This window comes from Phoca vitulina, unplaced genomic scaffold (assembly GCF_004348235.1).
Source record: "Phoca vitulina isolate PV1807 unplaced genomic scaffold, GSC_HSeal_1.0 scaffold23, whole genome shotgun sequence".
Taxonomy (NCBI): Eukaryota; Metazoa; Chordata; class Mammalia; order Carnivora; family Phocidae; genus Phoca; species Phoca vitulina.
The window spans coordinates 4,309,838-4,333,658 of record NW_022589726.1 but is presented as its reverse complement, the minus strand read 5'-3'; the positions used below and the strand labels follow the sequence as shown (position 1 = coordinate 4,333,658).

Here is a 23,821-nt window from a genome sequence, read left to right as displayed (position 1 = left end):
TTAGCAAGATCATTTTAAGTTGCAACCCTCTCCGGTTTTATCTTGAATGAACTTGAGGTTGTGCGTGTGTATAATCATTTTCAGTGGTATATTTCACTTGTCTTCGAAAGGTGTGTGGACAGTTCCCTGGTGGTCTCACACTGTAGATTTATGCCCTCTGTACTGTTTTCATTTCTAGGACCAGATCTTTATGGAAAATGTGGGTGCAGTGAAGCAGCTCTGCAAACTAACCAACAACCTCGAAGAAAGGATAGAAGAGTTAGAAATATGGAACAGAAATCTGGCCAGGCTGAAGCGGCTCAGTATTTGCAAGTCCTCAGCCAGCGAAGCAAGCTCCATCAGGTACATCCCCAAGTGCCATAGGAGTCGGGAGGGAGAATGGGGCCTTTCCATAACTAGATGCAACGAAATGGTCTTTCCGATCCAGCAGCAACCTTCACTCTCCGATGATGCCATCCCTCCTCTCTTTTTAGAATGTTTTGGAACACAATTGCCTAATGTGGTAATTTTCTTACTTTTTTCTGTTGTTGCTTTAAAAAGGAAACAAAACACGGAGTATCTGTTTAAGAGCAAGGTATTATAGGAAATGTTACATTTTAGCAAAGGATGACTTCTCCTTTAAGGAGGAGAAGTGGTCTTTTCTAAATTTAGAAAATCACGTTTGGTTCTCAGGGAAAAAACTTCTAGTTTTTTGTTTTGTTTTGTTTTGTTTTTTTCATTACTTAAGGAGGGAAATGCACATTTCCTGGGGTCTAATTATGAGAAAAAGAAAAATATAAGGTTTAATGCATTCATTTATGCTTACTAAGGTTCTTTTCCACAAAAGGAACTCTCAATTGCCTTGACTTTCCCTTTTTTAAATTAGCACTGTATTACAAAAAAAAAAAGTCATACTGCTGTGTTAGTGGCAGCCAGGGCTTTTGTCTTATAACTCCTGGAGAGGCATTTGAATAGTAATTAACATTCTCTCTCTTTTTTTAAAGCAAATTTAGCAGAGCTGTTAGTGCATCTTCTCCAAGAAGGGCCCTTCCCAAAAAAAACAACAAGGTAAATAGACTTAAATTTGTAATGAACAGTGATGATGTTTTCTATACACCCCCCCCCCCCCCCCCGCCGCAAAGTCTTTAGAGAAATTGATCAAGAATGCTTTTCTTTATTTATTTGCTGATAGACTCCCTAGTTTGCATCCTTATACACTTAAGGTTGGTTTTTTTTTTTTTTTTTTTTTTTTTAAGATTTTATTTATTTATTTGAGAGAAAGAGAGACAGAGCATGAGCGGTGGATAGAGGGAGAGGGAGAAGCAGACTGCCTGGGGAGCGTGATGCAGGGCTTGATTCCAGGACCCTGAGATCATGACCTGAGCTGAAGGCAGATGCTTAACCGACTGAGCCATCCAAGTGCCCCAACACTAGGTATTTAAATACTACCCCTTTATTAGAAACTAACTGTTTTTTCAAAAAGATGTTTAGAAAAATGAGTACAAAACATGTTCATTTCAGAAATACTATTCTGCCAGTTTTTGTTTATACTGCCCCACCCCCAAGTGAAATTCATCAGCCTCCGCTTGCATACGGCCCTTGGCTATAAGGTCTATGTGGATGCCTTAACTGAACTAACTCCTTACCTATGGCTTCAGAAAATCCCAGAGGGACTTCCATTAATCCCCAAATCCCTCTTTTCCCTTTGATATTTAGTACTGTTCGTGCAAATGGGGAAATAGGTATTCACTTTCTTGCAGAGGTAAAGTGTAATGGCTTTATTAATGAATAAAGAGAGCTTTTATCAAACAGGGTGATATTTACAGTAAATGTACAGTAAAAGGTGGAGGTTAATCATTTAATAATTTAAAGTACACCCTCTCCAATGCAGAGAAGTGTCAGTGAGGGAGAAGCTACAATATTCCCTTCCTAGCTGCAATTCATAGACAGATAGCTGTGAGACTCAGCTTGCTCCCTCCGACCCACCAGTGTTGCACAGGTGGCCCTTCCCAGGAGAAGATATTCATGACCTTAATCTATATCCTGATAAGGGCTGACCTGGTGTGTGGGCCATTGCCCCCTTTTATCTCTACTCATGTTATACTGCACTGACCTATTCTAAAAGGACTCAGAGAGAGTTTAATATTCTACTAAAAACTGCTAAATTGTTATGTTGCTGACAAGCTACTTGGTATACCAATAAACATAAATACTTGGTTAAATATATATGTAGAAGTGTCCTTGGGCAAGTTACTTAATTGCATTGAGAAATAAAGGTAATAATAGTATCTATCTTGCAAAGATTAGTGATAGGATTAAATAAGGTGAAGCCCTTAGCCGCAGTGCCCAGCACATAGCAGTTTGCTCAATAAACACAAACTATTAAAAATACTGTGTAAGAAAGGTGCCCTTTGTACTAACCAGTTTGCAGTGGGCTGGAGGGAACGGTACCTACGTCCACGGTGGCCCTGATTGGTACGACGTGGTCACGTGCAACCTCTGTAGCTCTCACTTGGCACCCAGGGAATCTCTTTATTTTGCAGTTATCCCAGAATATTAACTAGAATGTGTCATTCATGAGAACAGGCCCCATGTCTGCCTTCCTCACTCTGCATCCCCAGGGACTGGCATATAGTAGGTACTCAAGAAATATTTGTTAAATGAATGCATGAATGGAAAGCCCAGTCTGATAATCTTTCCTGAAGATTAAAAACATTAAGTGGTTCAGTGTCTTGGGTATGGTGGGGGTGGGGTGGGGGTGGGAAGGGGGTTTTGTAGACACAGTAGAGGATTTATGTAGGTATTAAAGGGCACTCATTCAACTCAGAGGCCTCTTATAGTCCCTGTCATAAGCTTGTGGGAGGCAGACAAAGGTGAGTAAGACATGGCCCCTTCTGAGGAATTTCTAGGTAGCCAGGGAAGATCAGAGGACAATACAAAGAACAGTTGTATCTGGATGTGGTAAATATTGCAAAGGCTCAGAGTGCTGCATTATGGGGGCCGGGCCTTCCAGGAGGAGTAAGCTCTGGCTAGGTAGAGGAGAGGTTCCAGAGGAGACGGAATAAGCAAAGATCTGGGGGCTGGCACTGGCTTCATTGAAGGATTAGGTGAGAGTTGGTTAGGGAGGAGAGTAGAAGGTACGGCTGAGAATATAGGTAGGGCTCAGACATCCTGGACCACCTGGTAAGGAGTTCACTTGGTAAGCCGTGAAAACCTTCTGAGTAATAACAATAATATCTAAGTTGTAGAGTGTTCTCTTGCTTTACAAACAGAAAAAGGGAGGCAGCATTGCACGGTGGTTAGGAGCACAGATTCTGGAGCCAAATGTTTGATGGTTTAATCCTGGCTCTGTGACTTACTAGCCGTGTGATCTTACATAAGGAACTTAGCCTTCATTTTTTCCCTTCTCCATAAATTGGGGATGATAACATTACCTGCCTCATAAGATTGTTAAGGATTATCATGAGGGCTAAATAAATTAGTATATATAGTGGAAAAAAGAAAAATAAATAAATTAGTAGATATAAAGCACTCAGAAGAGAATATGGCACGTAATAAGTGCTATATAAGTGTTCACTCTTTTTTTTTTTTTTAATTTAGTAGGCTCCATGTCCAGCATTAAGCCCAATGCAGGGCTTGAACTCACGACCTTGAGATTGAGACCTGAGCTGAGATCAAGAGTCAGATGCTTAACCGACTGAGCCACCCAAGCACCCCAAGTGTTCACTCTTATTAGCATTTTCAAACCCACTATTTGAGTGGTTCTCATACTTTGGCATGTTATCAGAGTCTTCCAGGGAGCTTGATAAAGTACAAGTAATGGGGATGTTTTGCTTCCCCTGTGCTGTCTTTGCAGGAGGTCTTGGCTATTTCCCTGAGGTTCACGTTCCCTTCCATGACACCAACCCCTAGGTATCCTCTGTTCTCCAGAGCCTCCGTGATCATTGGGTCATTGAAACATATGTGTGTAGGGGGAGTGTGCTACTCTTGGGTTGGGTGAGTACATTCATGAGCAAAGTGCTGGCTGTGAGCAGTCTGTGGGCCTTACCAGATGGTAAGAAACCTGGCTGGGCCTTGCCTCAACTTCCGCACAACTGCCGATGGTGGTGCTTGTTCTGGAGGAAGATTGAGGTCTCCTGAGTAGCTCTCATCCAATCTAGTGTTCCTTTTCCTTCCTTCTTTCTCTACTTCCAAGAGATAGATGGGTGATCCCCGCTGTGTGTTGGTGGTTGGGGTGAGGTGGGAAGGCCTTCAGGCTTTTGCGCAGAATTTTCTAGGGCATTTTGGTTTTTAATAAATTCCAAAGTAATTCTCATGCGGACCTGAATTTGAGAACCATTGCAGGATTAGTTGGACCCACCCAATAACTCTGAAAATGTTGGCAGGTATTATTTTATCATTCCTATTTTATTGATGAGGGAAATGAGGATCAATGACATTTAGATGACTTGTTCAACACCTGGCTCCAAGCCTGACTCCAGGTCTTAGGTCATTTCCCTACACTAGGTCAAAGGATTTGAAGCAAAAGCATGGAGATTGAAAATAATCCAGCAGCTGTGGGGAGTAGGTTGGAGGGGGGGAACTCTTACCTGAGACGAATGCTATTTAACGCCAATCGATTTAACAAATTTCACTGAGTCCCTTCTCTGCCCAGCACATTATTAGACTCTCCTCTGAACAGTTCCAGTGAGATGTAAGAATGGTATAAGCTATTCACTTCTTGGTATTCAGAGTGGCTTCCAGTTGCCCTATGGGTGACTCAGTTATAAGAGCCCTACGGGTTTGTATATTTGTTAAAAACTTATATGATTAATCCCACCCCAATATAACACTGAGGAACACTTTATTTACTCAGATAACCAGCCCAAGAAATTCAAATAAAGACCAATTTTAAACTATTTCTTAACAACCACCAACCTCCCATTCTCTTCCAACCAAAAGCATGACTCTACCCTGTACCCCGCAGAAGGAAGCAAACATAACACTCCCTATTGCATTAGTAGTGAAGCTCCCATTTCAGGGGCACCTTATTCAAGTGGGCAGAAAACCTCTCCTATCTTTTCAGCCAGATTCACCACCAGTTGCACAGCTGTCTGTTCTGTAGTTCTTGGCCCATTCCTCATATGCAAGTTTTTTTGCCAATATGTATCAGTCTTAGAGGTTTGCCTCATTGGCTTCCTAGAGACTGTAACTTACTTATTTTTAGATTCCCTATAGTGTTATACAGAACAGTGCTTAATAAATGTTTGTTGGTTGGGTATAAGGATCAATAAGACTCAGGCTCAGAACTGTCCTTAAAAATAGGTAGCAGTATTGAATACCGATGTGTATGATTTAAAGAGTACTTTTTATTTCGGACCATAAAAGTCTTTTCCATGATGTGTCAGGATGCCTGAAACTCTTCTGTTGGAATTTATTCCATCATGTCTTAAAGACTTTTTGGTTTTCCGAAGTGTTGTAGTAAAGGAGATGAACATCTGGGTTCTGACAGTATCTTGTCTGATATGTCCTCTGCTCTCATAAAACTTCAAGAATAAGCACCAAATGAATGGCTCAGACACGGGTCCTGCAGTATGCTAGCAAAAAGACAAATGACTATAAGCTGGAGTGTCAAGGAAAGGGAGAGGCTTGAGCTAGGCTTTGGAAGAACTTCCTTTTCAGGGGGCAGACCGCAGGAAGATGTACGCTGGAGAGAGTGCACTGGCCAGCCCACTGGGAGGCAAAGATCCCTGCTGGGGGCGAGTCTTCAGGGGTCCTTCTCCCAATTGGCATTGCTGGTTTATCGTGGCTCCTGACTGAATCTTTTTTACAGGTTTATTTTTCAGGAAAAAAACAGTTGTGTCCTAACTGGGTTTTCCAGACCTTGGTTATAACTCTCATTGCTGTGATGGCATTTTGGTAAGAAAAATTTCAGTGTTGTGCTCTGTCAAGCTCTTTTTTTTTCTTCCCATCTTCCTTTTCTCATCTATCAACTGGGGACTGACCTATGTACTTTGAAGACAGGGAGCTCTTTAACTGGGCATTGACCTTGGATTTAGCTTAGAGATAAGGGAGCCCTTTTTTTAAAAAAAGATTTTATTTATTTACTTGAGAGAGAGACAGAGAGGGACAAGCAGCAGAGGGAGAAGCAGGCTCCCGGCTGAGCAGGGAGCCCGATGCAGGACTCGATCCCAGTACCCTGGGATCATGACCTGAGCTGAAGACAAACGCTTAACTGACTGAGCCACCCAGGTGCCCTGAGGGGGCCCTTTTTAAACTCCTATTCTGAAAAAAAAAAAACATGGGCTTTCTCTACTTAAATGTGAGATGAAGGATGATTTTTTTTTCAATCAATTGATAATTTTTAGTATCTCACTATGCTGTGTGTGTGTGTGTGTGTGTTTCAGTCTTACAAATAATTGTCTGAAATTGTTCTCTTTCCTGTCTACTTGGGGGAACAGAGCGAGAGGGCAATCAGGGACAATCTATTCTCCCCTGGACACTCCCATTTGTTAGGCTTCTTCTAGGTTCTTCAGTGAAGACGTCACCTGAAAGGGACTATGAGATAACCCCAAGGTCTACCATGTATTGCATCTGTAGCCAAATGTACTCAGCCGCGGAAGCAAGCAGACACAGTGAGGACGAAGGATTTGCTGCAAGCAGTGGGGGACTTGAGCGCCATCGGACCTCTGCAGGGCGCTGGGAGGCATCCCTTACTGGGATGCAGGGCTCTTCCCCTGGGCTCTGGTCTGCAGACACCTGCGGCTGGGATGGCCCCTCAGGCTTCGGGCCTTGGTCATCTTGCCTGTGTCCTCTGGGCCTTCTTGTTCTCAGTCTATTTGCATGGTCGCAGGGCTATTTTCACAGGGGTATTTATCTATCTCTCAAAAAATGCTTTATGAGTGTTAGAAAGGACTGCCTTGGGGCCTTGTCTCAAGGGAGACAGTCGTTCTCAGAGGCCAAGTAAGGGGCGGTGCCAAGGTGCTGCTGGTTCCGTGCTCTAACGCAGCTTCCTAGCTAGAGAAGATAGTGTGAGTCTCTCTCCGTACCCTTCCCTCCTCTCAGCATTTCAGCTTTTCACTTGCTACTGCCCACTGTACACAACAGGCGCAAGGATCTGACACCACGACACAGAATTCCCATTTGAAGCCGTTGTCTTTCTCTCACTCTCCTACGTGAGCTGTCCTCTGCTGGGATTCCCAGCTCAGGAGAGTGTGAGCATCCACTTTAGCAGACATACGTAGTAGCATTCTCTAGAGAGGCAGAGTCCCATGAAAACCCAATGGCAGGGTGATAGGAAGTCTAATTCGGATGCACAGAGACTGCTTTTTAAACACGCTTATCAGAATTATCTTACGAATTCCAATATTGTTGTCCACTAAGATCATAAGTGGGAGGTGATTGGGCTTGTTATTTTGTTTCTGGCCTGTGGTGGCAAGAAGAGTCAAAACCAGAATTTGCCCCCAAAGAAAGGAACAGATGTCCATGTCATTCCACAATTCTAGAAGTTCTCTGGGTCATGCACTGAAGTAGATGCCAGAGACAAATTAGAAAGAGCTCTTCAGGATTAGTTATAGGGAGATAGCGGGGGAGAACAAAGAGAGGGAGACTGGATCACAGCAAGCAGTTGCCAGGGTGACACAACGGATTCTGTCTGATAGCATCTTTGGGGCTCAGCACCACTTTCCCCAGACAGGGTTGTGCCTGCTGGGCAGTAACCAGCTGCTGCTGAGAACACTCTGGAAATTTTTTCTTTATGAGTGGAATTCAAACGCATGGCACATTTCCTCGTGTATATTTAATAATAGTAAACCCCCCACCTTTGAATGGGAGCAATATAACGAGGAGTCGAGTCTAGGGAGCCAGGTGTCCAGTCAAGCTAGCAGCAAGTCAAGTCAGGTCACCCTGTGTCAGACTCAGCGCACAGTGGGGTTGTAATGTGGTCGGCGGACTCTCCTGTGCGGCTCACGAGAGAGTTCCAGAGACGCCCCTGCGAGAAGAAAATGCTAGGTGTTTGGATGCATGAGCATTGGGAGAATAGCTTCCCAGGGCTCCGAACCTTTCAGAAAAGCTTCTGTTTGAATATGTAAGTTCTGATAATTGGAGGAAAAAGAGTCATTATTTTGAAGTCACACAGTGTGGAAATGGATGCTACATTGCATTTCTTCTCCTTCCTCTCTCCTCCAATTTGGTGCTTTGTGCTCTGAAAAGACAGGCAGCCGGAAGATGTCAGAGAAGCAGCCAAGGGGTTGGCGTCTACAGCTGACTAAACCCGGGTGGCCTTTCGGGGCCACAGGGCGGACGCCCCCCGCCAGTGGGATGTGAACTCTGCTCTGACTTTTTCCTGCAAGGAGCAGGGGCTGCCTCCAGCGATTTACAGCTTCCGCTCATAATCTTCCACCTGTGACAGATGCTTCTGAGGCAGCTTGCAGGGCCAGGGGGCTGCTCTCAGGAAAAATCCATCAGTGAGGAGTACCCCAGAGCCTCTTTGCTCTAGGAAGGCGAGGGCCTTCTGCCCTGAAGCAGAACTGTGCTGGTTTCCATGGTGCGACTCTCAGCCGAGGCCGCACCCCTCCCATCTGTGTGGCCTGTGACAGTGTATCTCTGGCCGGCTGGTTGTGTGAGATGGAGATGAACTCAAATCTGGCACATAATGCTTCCTTCTTCTTCTTCTTTTTTTTTTTTAACAGTGCCTTGACAATAGTCTCCCTGTACATACTTAGCTTAAAAGATCAAAACCAACGTGCCCCAAATCTCCCTCCGAGGTGAGAGTTTTGGTCTTGTTTTCCTTTGGAGAGAAGGATTCTTGAAGGCCTCCTTCAGTAATCACTTTGTTTTCTTCCTCCAGCAATATCACAAGCTCTCAGGAGCCCGCCCTGCCGCCCACAGCCTCTCCCACAGGTAAGATTTAAGATTTTCACATTCCTCACTCTCAAATCCAGCCCCATGTTTCCTGTGAATTGTCGACAAAAGAACCAGCCTTTCAGGTTAAACTTGTCACTTCCCTCCTCTCTGCCCAATGCTCTGCAGCACCCAATACGTCCCTGGTGACCACACAGTCCTCCTTCCGAGTACCAGAAATCACTTTCTGTGAGATCCTGCCCTGTCAGGAGACTTACTGCTGCCCCATCCAGGGAAAGAGAAGAGTCCCCTCCAGTCCTGCGCGAAGGTGGTCTCAGGAGGAGGAAACCCATCAGAGGCTGTGGGCAGGTAAAGGATGTTCAAAGAGAAGCCTCTAGGACTCTGAAACCTGACGTGTTTTTCTTTGCAAATATCTACTTGCCTAATCTGTTAATGGTTCCAGACAATGGTTCTACTCTTCTCTTTAGGGTGGCAAGCTCTTTAAAAACACAAGTGCACAAACTTGCAGTCCCCTTATAATATTGAGTTCCCTGCCCAGGGATGAAATTATGGCTGAGTAAGTGAAAAGATCTCATTTGTCTCATTTGTCCATTGCCAACAACATTAGTAATAGTAGAACATATAAAGTAATCCTGGGTGGTTGGGTAGATTTTCTGGCTCACTTAGAACTTATAAAATGACGTCGAATCTGGGCTTTCTGCCCAAACCAAGTAGGGCAAAATGTAAAAGGCTTTGGAACTCTAATGAGTTCAGGATAAGCTGCAAGTCTGAAAATCACAACCACTGTCAGAATATCTACTTCTTCCTCCTAGGGACACACACACACAGAATTTTTTTTAAGAAGCAGATTTTTCATGTTAAAAAAATTATGGAGGCTTGATCAAGGGTTAAAACTGTAATTATCTCTGTAATGGAATCCAAATGTATAATTATCTCTGTAATGTAATCCAAATGTATACTAATTCATTATTGTTTTTGCGAACCTTCTGCACACCCACAAGTCTATAGAATAATGATGACAGTAATAGCAATAGGTACATATTAGCATGGCTTGTCTATCAGGATGCTGTGATGACAACAGCTTCCAAATTACAGTGGCATAATGTGGCAAAAATTTATTTCTGACTCTCTGTGTCAAATGTGGATCAAAAGAGGGCTCTCACTCATCATATCCTTTAGAACCTGACTAATGGAGACTCCATCTCAATCTGTATTTCTACAATCTCTGTAGCAGTGGTAAGAGAACACGGCTCTTAAAGCTCCCACCTAGGTGTAGCATGTGTCACTTCTGCTTACATTTTATTGGCTAAAGCGAGTGACATTGGTCATGTCTCATTTAAAAACAGTTGATAAAGTGCAGACCTAATGTATGCCTAGAAGAAGATGAACTAGAATATTTTTGAGCAGTCCAAATGACTGACATGTACAATATGGTCATTGGTTGAAGTTTGGGGGCAACAGTGTGATTTCTTTTTCCTTTTGATATTATTGCATAACCTAGAGTTGAATAACTTTTACGAATCATCATCATCATCATCATCACCACCGCCATCATCATCATCATCATATAATGAGCTATTACTGTATACAAATGCACAGCCGTAAGGAATCTACATGAATAAACCATTCCATCCCCACAAGCCTAAAAGATAGGCACTGTTATCTCCTTTCTTTCCAATGAGGAGGTGAGGCATAGAGTTTTTCCCTGCGCCTGTAGGAGGCAGTGCTCGCACTGTTTTTCTCATGAAAGCAACTTTTGATTGAACTTGGGAACAGATGCATCACTATAGGGCAAAGATAAAGCTTCACCGTGAAGAAATGAATATGTTTCTGTCATCATATTCTCTGTAGTTTCAAATATGGAAAAGTCCAGTGCTGTTTAAAAAAAAAAATCCCCCAAAGCCTTCATCTCTTGCAAAAGCACATGAACCCTTGTGGCTGTAAACCCTTCTCCTACCTTGGGAGTCCACCTTGGGTGTACTCTGTGGCCTTTTCTGAGAGCAGTCCTCAGAAGAGACCATCTCACCTATGAGAGATGTGTAACCATGGATCCTGCACAGGAAGAGGTCATGGACTGATCCAATCTTCATTTTCAAAAATGTTCTTGACCCTTGAGCAAACTCCTTCCTGTAGCAACCAGCTCTCCACATGGAGGGCAGAGCAGCCTTATCAAACTGGATGAAGGTTTATTGCTCTCCTCTCTGGGACACTGGGTGCCTGCGTGTCTTACATTGCCTAAGTATGGGGGACACTGAAGAGACTCCTAGAGAAAGAAGGGCTGCTCCACAGTGCCTGGCTGTGTCCTCCTAGGCACAGTCACCAGCTTCTCTGGCTAAAAGTGAAATGTAAGTCCTGCCTTACCGGGCTCCCCGATACACGGGCAGAATTGTTCCCTCTTCCCTCTTTCAGCTGGAGAAAGAGAGGAGTTACGTGTTCTCTTCACTGTCACCTTCTAGAAACCTGCAAACTTTTGGGGATTTAGAGTCTTGTAGAAAGTCAGAGAGCAGTACACCAGTGGTACCTAATTTTTTGACCTGTAGAATCTACTATTAATTCATTATTCTTTTACAGTTATTTGGCTGAGAAAATACATAAAAGGAGAATGTTACTTTAAACTCAGTTAAGCTTTAGTCAAATAATTTTTGTTAGTCCTACAGCAACATTTGAAGAATAGTACAAATCCGTGGGAGAGTTGTTACTTCTCAAGTGCGCAAACACCACTGACCACTTTATGCAATCACCTGGGTTTCCAAGGACCGGGTCAGGAAAACCTCTGATTGATACCAGCTCACCCATTTTCCAGCTGATGAAATGGAGGCCCAGGACCTTGCTTAAGGTTCTGCAGTAAGTTACTAGCAAAGTTGGAACAGGAACCTGAGTCCCCTGTCTCCCTGTCCTGGGTTTCTGCCCATCTACCATTGTGCCTCCATTTATTTGGCACTGTGTGCACATGGACCAGGGATCAACTCTAGAGGAAGCTGAAAGTAGTCACTCTGTGGTTCTAGAAAGTCCCTTCGGCATCCCCCTCCCCCAAGTTTGCCTATAGCTACTGAGATGTCCCTGATGTGGTGTGTTTCTGGGGGTGTAAAGAAAGCCTCTTCTCTTCTGCTGCTGGTCCATCCTTCCCCTCTGTCCTGGGCATTGTATGACCCTGGGGTTCCTAAATCTGAAAGTGGAGAAAGCCAGGCAAACTCTTTCAACAGATGTTTCTGAGGCATTGACAACTAATTAAAAATTAAAGAATAGGGATGCCTGGGTGGCTCAGTCTGTTGAGCGTCTGCCTTCGGCTCAGGTCATGATCCCAGGGTCCTGGGATCGAGTCACGCATCAGGCTCCCTGTTCAGCGGGGAGCCTGCTTCTCCCTCTGCCTGCCATCCCCCTGCTTGTGTTCGCTCTCTTTCTCTGACAAATAAACAGAATCTTTAAAAAAAAAATTAAAGGATAAAAATTTAAAAAAGAAATTCAAGGGTTAAGAAAAAAAAAAAAAAGTTGGAATAACTCTCTAGGATGAAGAGTAATATCTAGCAGTTTACCAAGCTCCAGAACACACTTATGAGCTTCTTTCCTAAGGAGTAAGACCACTAGTAAAATAAGGGAAGGGAAATCAGTATTTTTATGATATGCTGAGTGCAAGCCATTGTTCTTCTTTTGGGCCCAAGCTGATTGTGTAAAATGTCTTTCAGAAAGGTTATCCCCTCTCCCCACTTAATATAAAAGGTTTGGGTAAGACTAATCAAGAGGTGGAGAGTGGGTATTTTGGAATATTGAACTTCCACTCTGAGGAGCCAACTGAGTGTGATGGATTAGATTTTAATCTATGGAACCAATAAAGACTTAAATAGACAGAGTTAGATATGAAAAAGTAAAGAGCTTGTGAGGAGAATATCTATGGAATTCTACAGATGTTAAGAATTTTGGTGAAGATTTAAAAATCTCACAAAACTAAAAGGCTATGAGAATTCATGCTTATTTTGTTTTGGAGATCAGAACTCTGAGAAGAGCAAATGGTGGAAAGAAACTGGCTCCCTGTGTTAAAGGACACCAGTCATCAACTGGTTGGGCTCATTGACTTTTTCTTGGCATGAGTCTGGTTCAATCAGGAAAGAAAAAGGTATCCAAGATGCTGTTTTGGAACTCAGCCATACAGCACAATTTTATAAGTAATGCTATATACACATTCTACCACAACAGGATATGCTTTGGTTGGACACCATCTTAAATCTCTCCTGTCCAGAAGTTTCTAATTTAGTTTATTGGGAGATCTTTTCCGCTGATTGTGAAATCTATCTCCAGCTTCACAGTGAAAAACCACTGGGAGTGTATATTAAGTTTATAGTGAATATTACTGGAAGTCATTTATAAAATGAGAGCCACCCCTGTTTGACTACAGGAGAGTTAATGGTTTTCCGATAATTAGCCTTTCGGAATTGAATAGTCTTGCCTCAGAGAAGTGACAAATTGGAGATGTTCTATAGGAGATTTAAAATTTATTTCCAATCCTGCGTCTGAAAAGCCATTTTCATAATTCTAATCTGCAAGATTATCTCTCAAATTTACCTTTTTATTACTGTTTTTAAAACTACCGTTATCCCATCAGATACTAAATTCTATCATAGGATTCTATGTCTCCAGGAACCTGGAAACATGCTTCTGTGAAAATGAGGCAACTCTGTAATTCTGTTGCCAAAATTTATAATGAGCCCTGTTCCTGCAAATTCAGTGGAAAAGTAGGGAAAAAAAGGTAAAGGATGAAAACAGACAGGATGGAGAAATTCTGGTTTCCCCTTCTTTTTATGTTTCATTTGCCGTATAAATTCACATCCTCCTGTGGGAGCAATCATAAGCAAAACTCATAGCAGGGGACATGTGCTTGACAATTATTACTGGAATAGCTGGAATCCAAGAAATCTAGAGGCCTTTTGGACGGCACATATATTTGTATCTAAAGGGAAATATATATTCAATTTTCTAGAAAATCCTCATGTATCAAGATCCATTTCTTTTTAATGAAAAGGCTCATGTTAGGCAAGATGCTCAGGAAACCTGCCTCTCCTTCAAATTCTGTCTCACTCCCCTTTGCCAACAGGATGAAGGAGCTCAGGCTCCCATGTCCATTCCCAGCATCCCCTCTGCACCCATCTGCTGGCAATTTCGAAACCCTTTGAGTGTGTAAGAGGAAACATTTTTCTGGAGGGTATATGATTGACTCTCCTTCTTCCTTCCCTGCCCCTCTTCCTTCCATCCTCCCACAAATATTTGTTGAGCGCCTGCAGAGAGCCCAGGATTGCCTTGCCTGGGGCGACGGCAAGGTGCACAAGATGCTGGCAGGCTTCTAGAAGCTCGCAGTCAGTTTTGTGGACAGGTAAACAAGCCCGTGTGCCTAGTGTAAGAAGTACTAACCAGGGCAGATTTACTTAGGAGTGATGGCGCCCAAGTAACATGCACTCTAGCCTTTGCTTTCCTGAAATTCCACACAGAAACTTGAATAGAAACTGGTTTTAGATCTCGCCTCTCTTTGCTTCCTATGCAAGCAGCACACCTTGTATTAACTTATGTCTCTTGTTAAATGAGGTTACTGTCTTTGTGTTTTGCCCCAAACTATGTTGAAAAATATAAACATTATTTAATGCAAACAAAGGAATACAATGAACAGTACATATACTTGAGAAAAAATCAGCAAATTAAAAAAAATTCAAAATTCTTTTTAAAGACTTGTTTAGCAACCCACTAAATAATTGCCTTCACCATTCACTTTAAGAAGATGTTTTTCCCCCCAAAACCTTACCAACAATCCTCTGAATAGTTACCTTTCCAAAACTGCTTTTAAACTGCCTTTTCGGCTATGACAGGGCAAAACCACTCCCCCGCTTCCTTCTGCACAAGCCAGCTCCGCTACCTCCCCCTCCCCCCGTCCCCCGCACCTCTCTTTTTTCCTGTGTGGATCACATTATGCTAGGAGTTACAGAGGAATCAGAGAATTTTAATAGAGGTTCCCTATTCTGGAGTTGTCAAGAAAGGGCAAAATACATACAAGTTAAGTAATAAAACAGATGACATGCTTCTGATGTGGTGACAGATGACTAACTGATCACCCCCTGGATGGTTAAGGCAGTAATGCCGTGACATCAGAACGGAGGGGCCGTGCCATCTGCAAGGGCCACTATAACAAAGTACCACAGGCTGGGCAACTCCAGAAACAAAATTTATTTTCTCACAGTTCTGGAGGCAGGAAGTCCAAAATCAGGGTGTTAGCAGGTCTGGTTTCTTCTGAGGCCTCCCTCCTGGACTCACAGATAGCCACCTTTGTGCTATGTCCTTGCAAGTTCTTTCCTCTCTGCCCTTCCTGTCCTTGGTGTCTCGAGTGTCCTAATCTCTTTTTATAGGGAGGGACACCAGCCAGATTGGATTAGGGCCCAGCGTAACAGCTTCATTTTAACTTAATTGCCTCTGGAAAGGCCCTATCTCGAAGTACAGTCATATTCTGAGAGGTTAGGCTTCAACGCAAGAGTTTGGGGAACACAATTCAGCCCAAAACAGATGGCTTCTTGGAGGAAGGTGAGAACATACTAGATCCGTGAGAAATGCGGGTAGGCATTGGATGGGTCGAAAGGTAGGAGAGAGAAAGGGTGTGGAAACATTCAACTGACAGAGACAGAGGGGCACATACTGGGTTTCTTCTCATCCTGACCAAGCCTTAATTAAAGTTTGACAGACTTTTTTTCCTCTTCAGAAGACAGAAGCTTGTCATTCCTGGCAAGAGATGCGCTAACCAGCCCTGACTGGGGGAGTGACTGTAAGTTTACATCTAAGTGACTATTCTTTGACTTCGGGGAGCTGGGCAGAGTAGCAACAGGCTGTAAAAGCATTACAGGAGTGAGGACCAGGGACAAAGGATGCAGCCTGCCCTTGAACACTCATGGGGATTACTTTTATTTATAATCAATGCCAGTCTAACCATTAAGGAGGCGTTAGAGATGGTCGCTCACTACTAGACAAGTGGAGGTTGATCTCCATGGACTTGAATAATTTTTTTGAACTTCCTACCTTCTTGGATTCTGACTGTACTTTTAGCTTGTTTTCTGTTTTCTAAGTTTTTTAAAGCTTTCTTTCTTGGCCAGATAGCATTTCACATTGCACCCTCCATTTTCAATAAATGTCAATTTAGTAGGACTTCCAGGGTCCAGAAATTTTTTTGGATGTTATGGGGCTGCCTTTTGGAATCTGGATTTTTATGAGTTTTCTTAAAATTTACTGTAACAACAACAACAAAAGCCTTCTCCCTTTCCCTCCCCTTCTTTTTCCATTTGAATGCAAATGGAACCCATTTATCTAGGAAACTCTTCTTTCACTTTTGGTAAATTGGAGACGTTGCTGAAGCACAATATTCTTCCTCTGCAGAAGAGTTTACTTTCTTTTCTCTATTTCTTCTCAATTCAGGGATTGATACAACCATTAGTTCTATTCAGATCATGGAAATCCAGCAAGTAATAGATCATCGGTATTGTGGCGGAGGCCTCCAGTGCAGGTGGGTAAGCCTCCCCATTCTACCCCGATTGTTTCTGGAATTTACTCAGGGCTCTGGGTTTCTGAGGCTGGAATGAAAGCTAAAACTGCATGGTAAAAATCGGTGTGTGCTTACAATGCTCCTTAAGTGAAAACACATTTGTTACATGGTAGACGAGGGAACCATAAAATGGTTGGTATTAGCAAATGTCAATAAACCACGGCTCCAATGATTCCAGCCTCCCGTTTTAATGGGTAAGTCCAAAGCAAAAAGCTTAGGGGGCAGCTCTGTGGCTGACTCTCTGAGGACACATACCATAGGCACAGGGCTGCTGGTTAATTGCATCGACAAGAAAGACATTGTTACTGATGGCTCCAAGTAATGAATGAGCTGACATTTATACATTTTAATAACAAGGAATAGCATTATTTTAATTGCTAAATAATAAAGCTTATCTTGGCTTTTTCAGTTAGGAGGGGAAAAATCCAGATATTGCAAAAGTTATCAGCAACTTCCATGTCTATTATGTGCCATCAGGTAACGATGCATTTAGAATCTAAGCACAGACTACAAGTAGCTTCAGCTAGCACAATATGCAAGTTGAAGGCATTAAGAATGGGGACTTATTTTTCTTTCTCTGATAAATATTTATGGGGTGACTGCTAAGTGAAAGGCAAGACCCTGTACTTTGAACTGATGTCACAAATCCTTGGGATTCTCAGCCTGATTTCTTTTGCAACCTGATGTAACTTAGACTTCAAGTTGATGACCCTGAGCTTTAAAAATAAACTATGGTGCTTTATGACTTGTTTATGGCTTTGACATTCATTATCGCATGGAATTCTCCCCAAATCCCTGAGGTTGGTTGATCCCCATTCTGCCGTTAAGGAACCTGAGCTTCAGTGAGCTTAAACAAGTCGGAGACAGACATTAATTACTGTGCTAGGGTGACATAATGAAGAAGAGTGGGATGATTCGGTTTCAAATTCCAGAACTTCAACAAGGTGTTTATTTCCCGAGTGTCCATTTCTCATCTCTGAGATGAGGCTGCTGAGTTGGGTTGCTGTGAAGCATGCAGATGCCAGGAGGCACATGGTAGGAAGTGAATTCCATTTATCTCAGCTTCTTCCCGTAGAACAAGGCTCTCCTGATCCCAATTCAGATCAGTACCTTTTACTTCTGCTTTCTTATTTTTAACAACTTACTTTAGGATTGATTAAAGAGAATCTAAAGTGACGAGCTCTTCTTCCAATGTATCTGGTTTTAAGTTGTTTCTCCATATAATTCAAGGTGTGGCCAGGTCATAAGAATCTGTGTTAGATACACTCTGCTTTTCTGCTGGAGTGTTCATTACAGGAGGAATCCCAGGAAGCCCCCCTTTGCCCCAAGTAGTTCCCTTCCAGGGGGCATGGGGGAGGAGCGTCTGTGGATGCACTTCTGTGCTATCGTTTTCTCCATAACAGAATGGGGATTAGGACCATCATAATGTTACTTGATTCAAGTTCAGAAAGTGTGTGGTATTTCCTGCTAATGTTGCCTAAAAGGGAGTGATTCAGGGTAGAGAAGCTGTTATTCATTATTTTCAGTCGTCCTTTCCAGAGGGATTGTTGGTTTGAGGTCTTTGCCTCAGTTGTCTCCTGAAATGTGTGTCTCCTTAACGGGGACCAGAGTCGTTTCCTGTGCACTCGGTTTTATGCATTTGGCCTGGGATTTGGCTTTCCATCATTTTGTCTGTGTGTTCTAACACACCATAAATCTTTGTGGTATAGTTTGTATATTAAGACTTAAAAGAGATCACTTTGAAATTTGACAGGTACGTCTCTGAAAAACATAGAACTCTCCCGTGCCAAATTTGATTCTCTGTGTTTGCTATAGAATATTTCACAGCTTACATAGTATATAATGAGTAACAAAAGCCTTTTGAAGCCTTTCCTGTGTATTTTGATTTGTGGTTTTATTTTTTTTCCTATAATCAGCGCTGGAAATTACAATTACAATATTCCTGTTAATAAGCACACACCTACCAATGTCAAATTCTCTCTGGAAATCAAGTAAGTGCATAACTGTAGAAAACAATTCTGCTTCTGTCACTATTTGAATAGCAAGTCTGAACTTACTTCACAATTTGATCAGTAAGGTAGAGGGTGGGAAGTTATCAGTCCGTGTGGACTGATGCTGTTTGGGTTGAGAGGTGGGCCAGCTTGGGGGAGGAATCTTCAAAATGAAGGTTGGGGTCTTCCAGCCTCCCTAAGTGGAATGGAAAGACTCTAGGCTTCACACTCACACCTGTAAAATGGGAGTGACCTTGGGTTTGATGCTCACAAGCTGCAGACTACCCCTGTGTCCCTTTGAATTGGGGTGGGAGCAAGAGGAATAGCATAGCCCCCCTGGGTAGGGAGCTGCGCATTTTGGTGAGCTCCTGTTAGCAGTGCTAACGCAGATACCACCCCCTTCCCCAGGGGAGTTCAAGGAGTCAGAGTTTAGAGTCGGGCAGACCAGGGTTCAAATTTTGTCTCTGCCACTTACTAATTCTATAACCTTTTGGAGAAACCACTTATCCTCTCTGAGCTGTTTTTGTCTATAAAATGAGTTTGAAATAATACCATAAGAAGTAGAGCTGCTGTGGGAATCACTGTTAATAGTAGTGAAATTAATAACTACCATTTGCTGAGCACAGAGCATATGCCAGACACTCTCCACTGTAATAGTGGGTCATATAATCTCCACAGTAACCCTCGAGTTCGGTTTTTCTTTTCTAGTTTATATTTTTCAGATGGGAACACTTAGGTCCTTGGAGAGGTCAAACACACTTGTCCTGAAACTCACAGCTAGTAAGCCATGGAGCTGGGTTTCAAACTCAGCCCATCCTTTAAACCGTCACTTTCCTGCCTTCCTGATGAAATGAGAGATGTAAGAATATTGCCCCTTCCTGGCACATAGTAGGTGCTTCATAAATGGTAGCTTTTATTATGACTACCTTTCCTTCAAAATCACAAAGCTCTAATTTAATCTATTCTTACCAAGTATTTAAAATAATTACGGTACTTTAAGACTTCAACCCACTTCACTCAAATTATGCAGTGAGCTACTCACCAGGAAGATAGATGGTTTTTATTTTGTGTCTCTCTGGATTGTAGTCTCTCCTTTTCTGCCCCCTCCACATTTCCTCTCACCTTACCTTTCCTCTGTCCTCTGCTCTCATCCTCTGCTTCCCCAGCACTCTCCTTCCTCCTGCATCCATTTCCCACTGCTCTGCCCCGTCCTCTGTTTCACTCAGGCTTCAGACTCTTTCTCTCATCAACTTTGCTTCTACAGTGAGTTGATGACACTGGACCCAACTGCTTGCCTGGGAAAGGTTTGTTTCAAGCAGCAAGTATTTTGTGACTCAGAACTCATCACATTTCACACAGAGCAAGAGCTAAATGGACTATCTTCTACACTCCTTGAGTAGCCTGGAATAGCCTTTCCTCATTAATTCCTAGCTTCGATGGAAGGAAATAAGCCAAAATGGTGTATCCCCTGAAGTGGCAGAAGACCATCTTGAGCCACTAAATCAGGCTTTTTAGTTTAAGAACCATTTTCCTAATATGGGTAACTTAAAAATAACACACATACTCAACTGAGATTGTAGGTTGTCCCACTTGTGCAAAAAGATCACTTCCAAAGACAGATGGATCTCATCCTCTTGGTGATAATTAATGGGCTAACCTCCAGAGGAGAATCATTCTTTCTGGCAGGCCTTCCACTCTGCTAGCTGTGACGGTAGGTAAATTCTAACGGGACTCAGCCCCACATCCCTTCCTATTTGTTTACCTTGTTGCTTCAAACAGTATGTACTCAGATCAGCAGTTTGTAGAATCCGAAGTCCTGGAAACTTCAGGTAGATGCAAATTCAGTTGCCAGTGAAAAGAGAAGGGATATCTCCAAAACTGATTTTATTGATTTATTTATGTATTTATGTATGTATTTATTTATTTATTTATAAAGATTTTATTTATTTATTTAGAGAGCACGAGCAGGGGGAGGAGCAGAGGGAGAGGGAGGGAGAGAATCTCAAGCAGTCTCCTTGCTGAGCATGGAGCTTGATCTCATGACCCTGAGACCATGACCTGAGCCGAAACCAAGAGTCGGACACTTAATTGCCTGAGCCACCCAGGTGCCCCCAAAAGTTATTTTAAGATCTATGGTGATAAGAACTTCTGCTGCTGGGGTGATTTCAGTGATGAGATTAGGTCTTAGCGACTGTCATATGCACCCTCAGGTTGTTTTGATGGGTTCAGGCTGCCGTAACAAAAACACCATAGCCTGAGTGCCTTAACAAACATTTACTTTCCCCCATTCTGGGGGTTGGGAAGCCCCGTATGGAGGCTCTGGCAGATTTGGTGTCTGGTGAGGGTCTGCCTCCTGTTGTTTCACAGAAGGCCAGTCACTGTGTCTACCTAGCAAAGGAACAAGAGAGCGCTCTGAGGTCCTTTTGGAAGAGCAGTGATCGCACTCATGAGGGCTCCACGCTCAAGACCTAATCACTTTCCATAGGCTCTACCTCCGAACACATCACACTGGAGGTTAGGATTTTAGCATATGGATTTGGGGGAGGGGAGCACGAACATTGTCTATCACAGTAATCATCTGAGACTGAGTTTCTTTCTGTAATAAGGAGATGTGAACAGGCATATTGGCATTGATGAGCTTAGTGTAATAACATGCCTACATGAAACCAAATGGGCGTCCCAGTTACGTTCCCACCGGTACCCCTTTCTATCAAGGTGTAGTCTAGCGTAGCTGGTAACTGCTTTCCCTTTGCCCTTTCTTTCTTTGTCTCTCGAAGCACAACAGAGCCATTGATAGTCTTCCAGTGCAAATTCACCCTTGGAAATATATGTTTCCATGGCAAAAGGGGAGCCAAAGGGATACAAAGCCGCCAAGAAGTCTCCCAAGAGATGACACAGGTAATGGTTTCCAGCCCCTGGGCATTCCGTCCCCGTTCCCGAAGAAGTGTGTCTAGAATTGCGGCACAGCCTCTGTTCCCCACATGAGAGGGGAGCCGTGAGCTGCCCGTCAGGGTTTCTCCTCGCTGGCTGACCCGAGTCACAGGGCTGCGCTCAGCGTCTTCCAGGTGTCCTTCAGAGGCTGCAGACTGTTTTAGCGACTCCTCTCAAAAGCTGTCGCCACAGATACTTTTCCTAGAGGAGTCAAAGAAATGCTTTCTCAGACTATAGTCTTTCCCACGGAGTGTAACATGTGGTTATGAAATGGATCTCTCTCTCGTTCATTATTTAGGGCTCTCAGCACATTTGGAGCCTCCCTGTGGCCCCATTCTTTGACAGCACGTACCACTTCCGTGTAGCTGCGCCGGTAAGCTTGCTTGCTTGCTTTCCTTTCCTTTTCTTTTTTTTTTTTTTTTTTTTTGCCTTTTTCTTTCCAGGGAGAAAGAAGGAAACAGACCATTAAATCAATCAATCCATCAATTACTTTAACTAATTCTCACATTAATCATTCCTTTTTTCTTCTCTGTTCTGACAGGATTTAGCGGACTGTTCAACGGATCCTTATTTTGCGGGGATATTCTTTACAGATTACTTCTTTTACTTCTATCGGCACTGTGTCTAATTTATTCGAGTTTGGTTGAGGACTTTGCCAAAGAAAAATACTCAGAAATACGGTCAACAGAAACATAGCCTCTTGCAATTTCTTTCTTCTCTTTGAAAAACATTCACATTTATTGCCAGAGGACTTTTTCAGGCTTTGGCTTCCAACAGTTTTGAGCCATTAATGAGGAGAATAAAGTGTTTGCTGCAACTTGAGATAATGTGGTCTTTGATTTTACCGGGACTATGAAGAAAACATTTCTTGAAGGAGACAGCACGGTTGGGCTTGAAAATACTGCTTCTGGTATTAAGGAATCTTATGAGGTCAAAGAGGCAGGTCTAACTTTACTTTGTCCGATGTGTTTCTTTTCTTTTCTTTTTTTTTTTTTTTAGAAAGACAGCGAGAGAGGGAACACAAACAGGGGGAGTGGGAGAGGGAGAAGCAGGCTTCCCGCTGAGCAGGGAGCCCGATGCGGGGCTTGATGCGGGGCTCGATCCCAGAACCCTGGGATCCTGACCTGAGCCGAAGGCAGACGCTTAACGACTGAGCCACCCAGGTGCCCCTGTCCGATGTGTTTCTTACTGTAGCTTTTGAGAAAAATAAAAAGGCCCATTTCAGCCATTTCAACTTGGACCCACTAAGCAGACTCTTAAGAATGTGTGATATGGTGTGTGTTAGGGGGATGGATGGGTGTTGTCTGCTAGCTGAGCTCACATTTATGCAAACTATTGCTATGTGTTTGTGGGAGAGAAGGAGTGGGAGGGAGGGAGGGAGAGAGAGAGAGAACTGTATACACTAGAGTACAGTACATAGCTTGCTAATGAATTGGATTTAAGAGAAAAAGTTGCAATTTTACCCTATAATGCTTGATGAACACTAAGTTTTCTGTTCTCTCTTGTGAAGCACTAACTTGTGACAAATCTTTTAAGATAACCCAGATAATGTAGGCCCAGAGAGTTACATTTAATCTTCCAGTTGTCATTGTTTTTGGTTTTTGTTTTGTTTTTCCTCCACATACGAGGGTTCCTCTTACAGGGCATTCGTAACCATCGCCATTGTTTACAGCTGAATTAGCTTTTGGATACTTCTGTCTGGCTTATGGGTACATTTGTATGCCTTCCCCAACTCAGAATGGCCAGAAATCCTCTAGCTGGAGACTATCAACCATGTCTTTTATTTTCTGTATTCTGATGTTTTGACATTTGGGGATCTGGTCTCTAGTGGGACTCTACCTCCTAGGGTCAGTAAACAACTTGCCCATGAGTGCTTTTCAAATAACAAACCAACCAATCCAGAGTCCACACTGCAGCCCACTTCCTGTGTCAGGGTCTCACACCCCACCTGCCCTAACCACATCAGGGCCAGGTACCGGACAACTAGGCGCAGCCCCTGTACCCCAGAGCCTGCTAGAATTATTCAAACAAGCCAATCCCCAGCCTGTTCACCCTGCCTCACCTGTTCCTTCCCATAGAAACCACAATGAAGGCCCTTGCCCATAGCTTCCTCAGCCTCCTGACTGACCCTGGTGCTTCCTTAGTGTGCCCGCCCCCCAACATGTGGCGTATCCCCTTCTCTTGGGAACTGTAACCAACTCTCTTTCTATCTTGTCAATGGCAATCATTAGCCATTCCAATACCTCAAATTTTCTATTAATACACTATATCTTAGGACATGGAGATTTGAGCCCGTCTAGCTCTAGTTCCAGGTGACAAGGCTGCTGAGTGGCTGGCCTTTCCCTCTCTTACTGTTGGCCTGCGAGTCAATTAGGAGATGAGAATATTTGATTTTTTTTTTCTTTACCTTAACAGTGATGATCAGTAGTAGTAACACATCCTCCTCTTCCTTATTTTCAAATATTACTAAACTTGTGCCACGTGAATGGAAATTAATTGTGAGACCCCATCTATT

At 43.2% G+C, this 23,821-nt stretch overlaps 1 protein-coding gene across 1 annotated transcript in view; it reads left to right on the top strand.

Moving 5' to 3' along the window:
• MYRFL (myelin regulatory factor like) overlaps positions 1–22,288 on the top strand; it is a 113,345-nt gene extending 91,057 nt beyond the window's left edge. Inside the window, exons 14-25 of the mRNA XM_032420429.1 lie at positions 179–342; positions 984–1,047; positions 5,792–5,877; positions 8,649–8,723; positions 8,807–8,859; positions 8,989–9,168; positions 15,551–15,613; positions 16,258–16,345; positions 18,301–18,375; positions 21,153–21,273; positions 21,605–21,679; positions 21,848–22,288. Of these exons, the coding sequence (XP_032276320.1) occupies positions 179–342; positions 984–1,047; positions 5,792–5,877; positions 8,649–8,723; positions 8,807–8,859; positions 8,989–9,168; positions 15,551–15,613; positions 16,258–16,345; positions 18,301–18,375; positions 21,153–21,273; positions 21,605–21,679; positions 21,848–21,934 (1,131 nt within the window). The 3' untranslated portion in view covers positions 21,935–22,288. The remainder of the gene's footprint in view (positions 1–178; positions 343–983; positions 1,048–5,791; positions 5,878–8,648; positions 8,724–8,806; positions 8,860–8,988; positions 9,169–15,550; positions 15,614–16,257; positions 16,346–18,300; positions 18,376–21,152; positions 21,274–21,604; positions 21,680–21,847) is intronic.
• Positions 22,289–23,821: the final 1,533 nt, after the last annotated feature.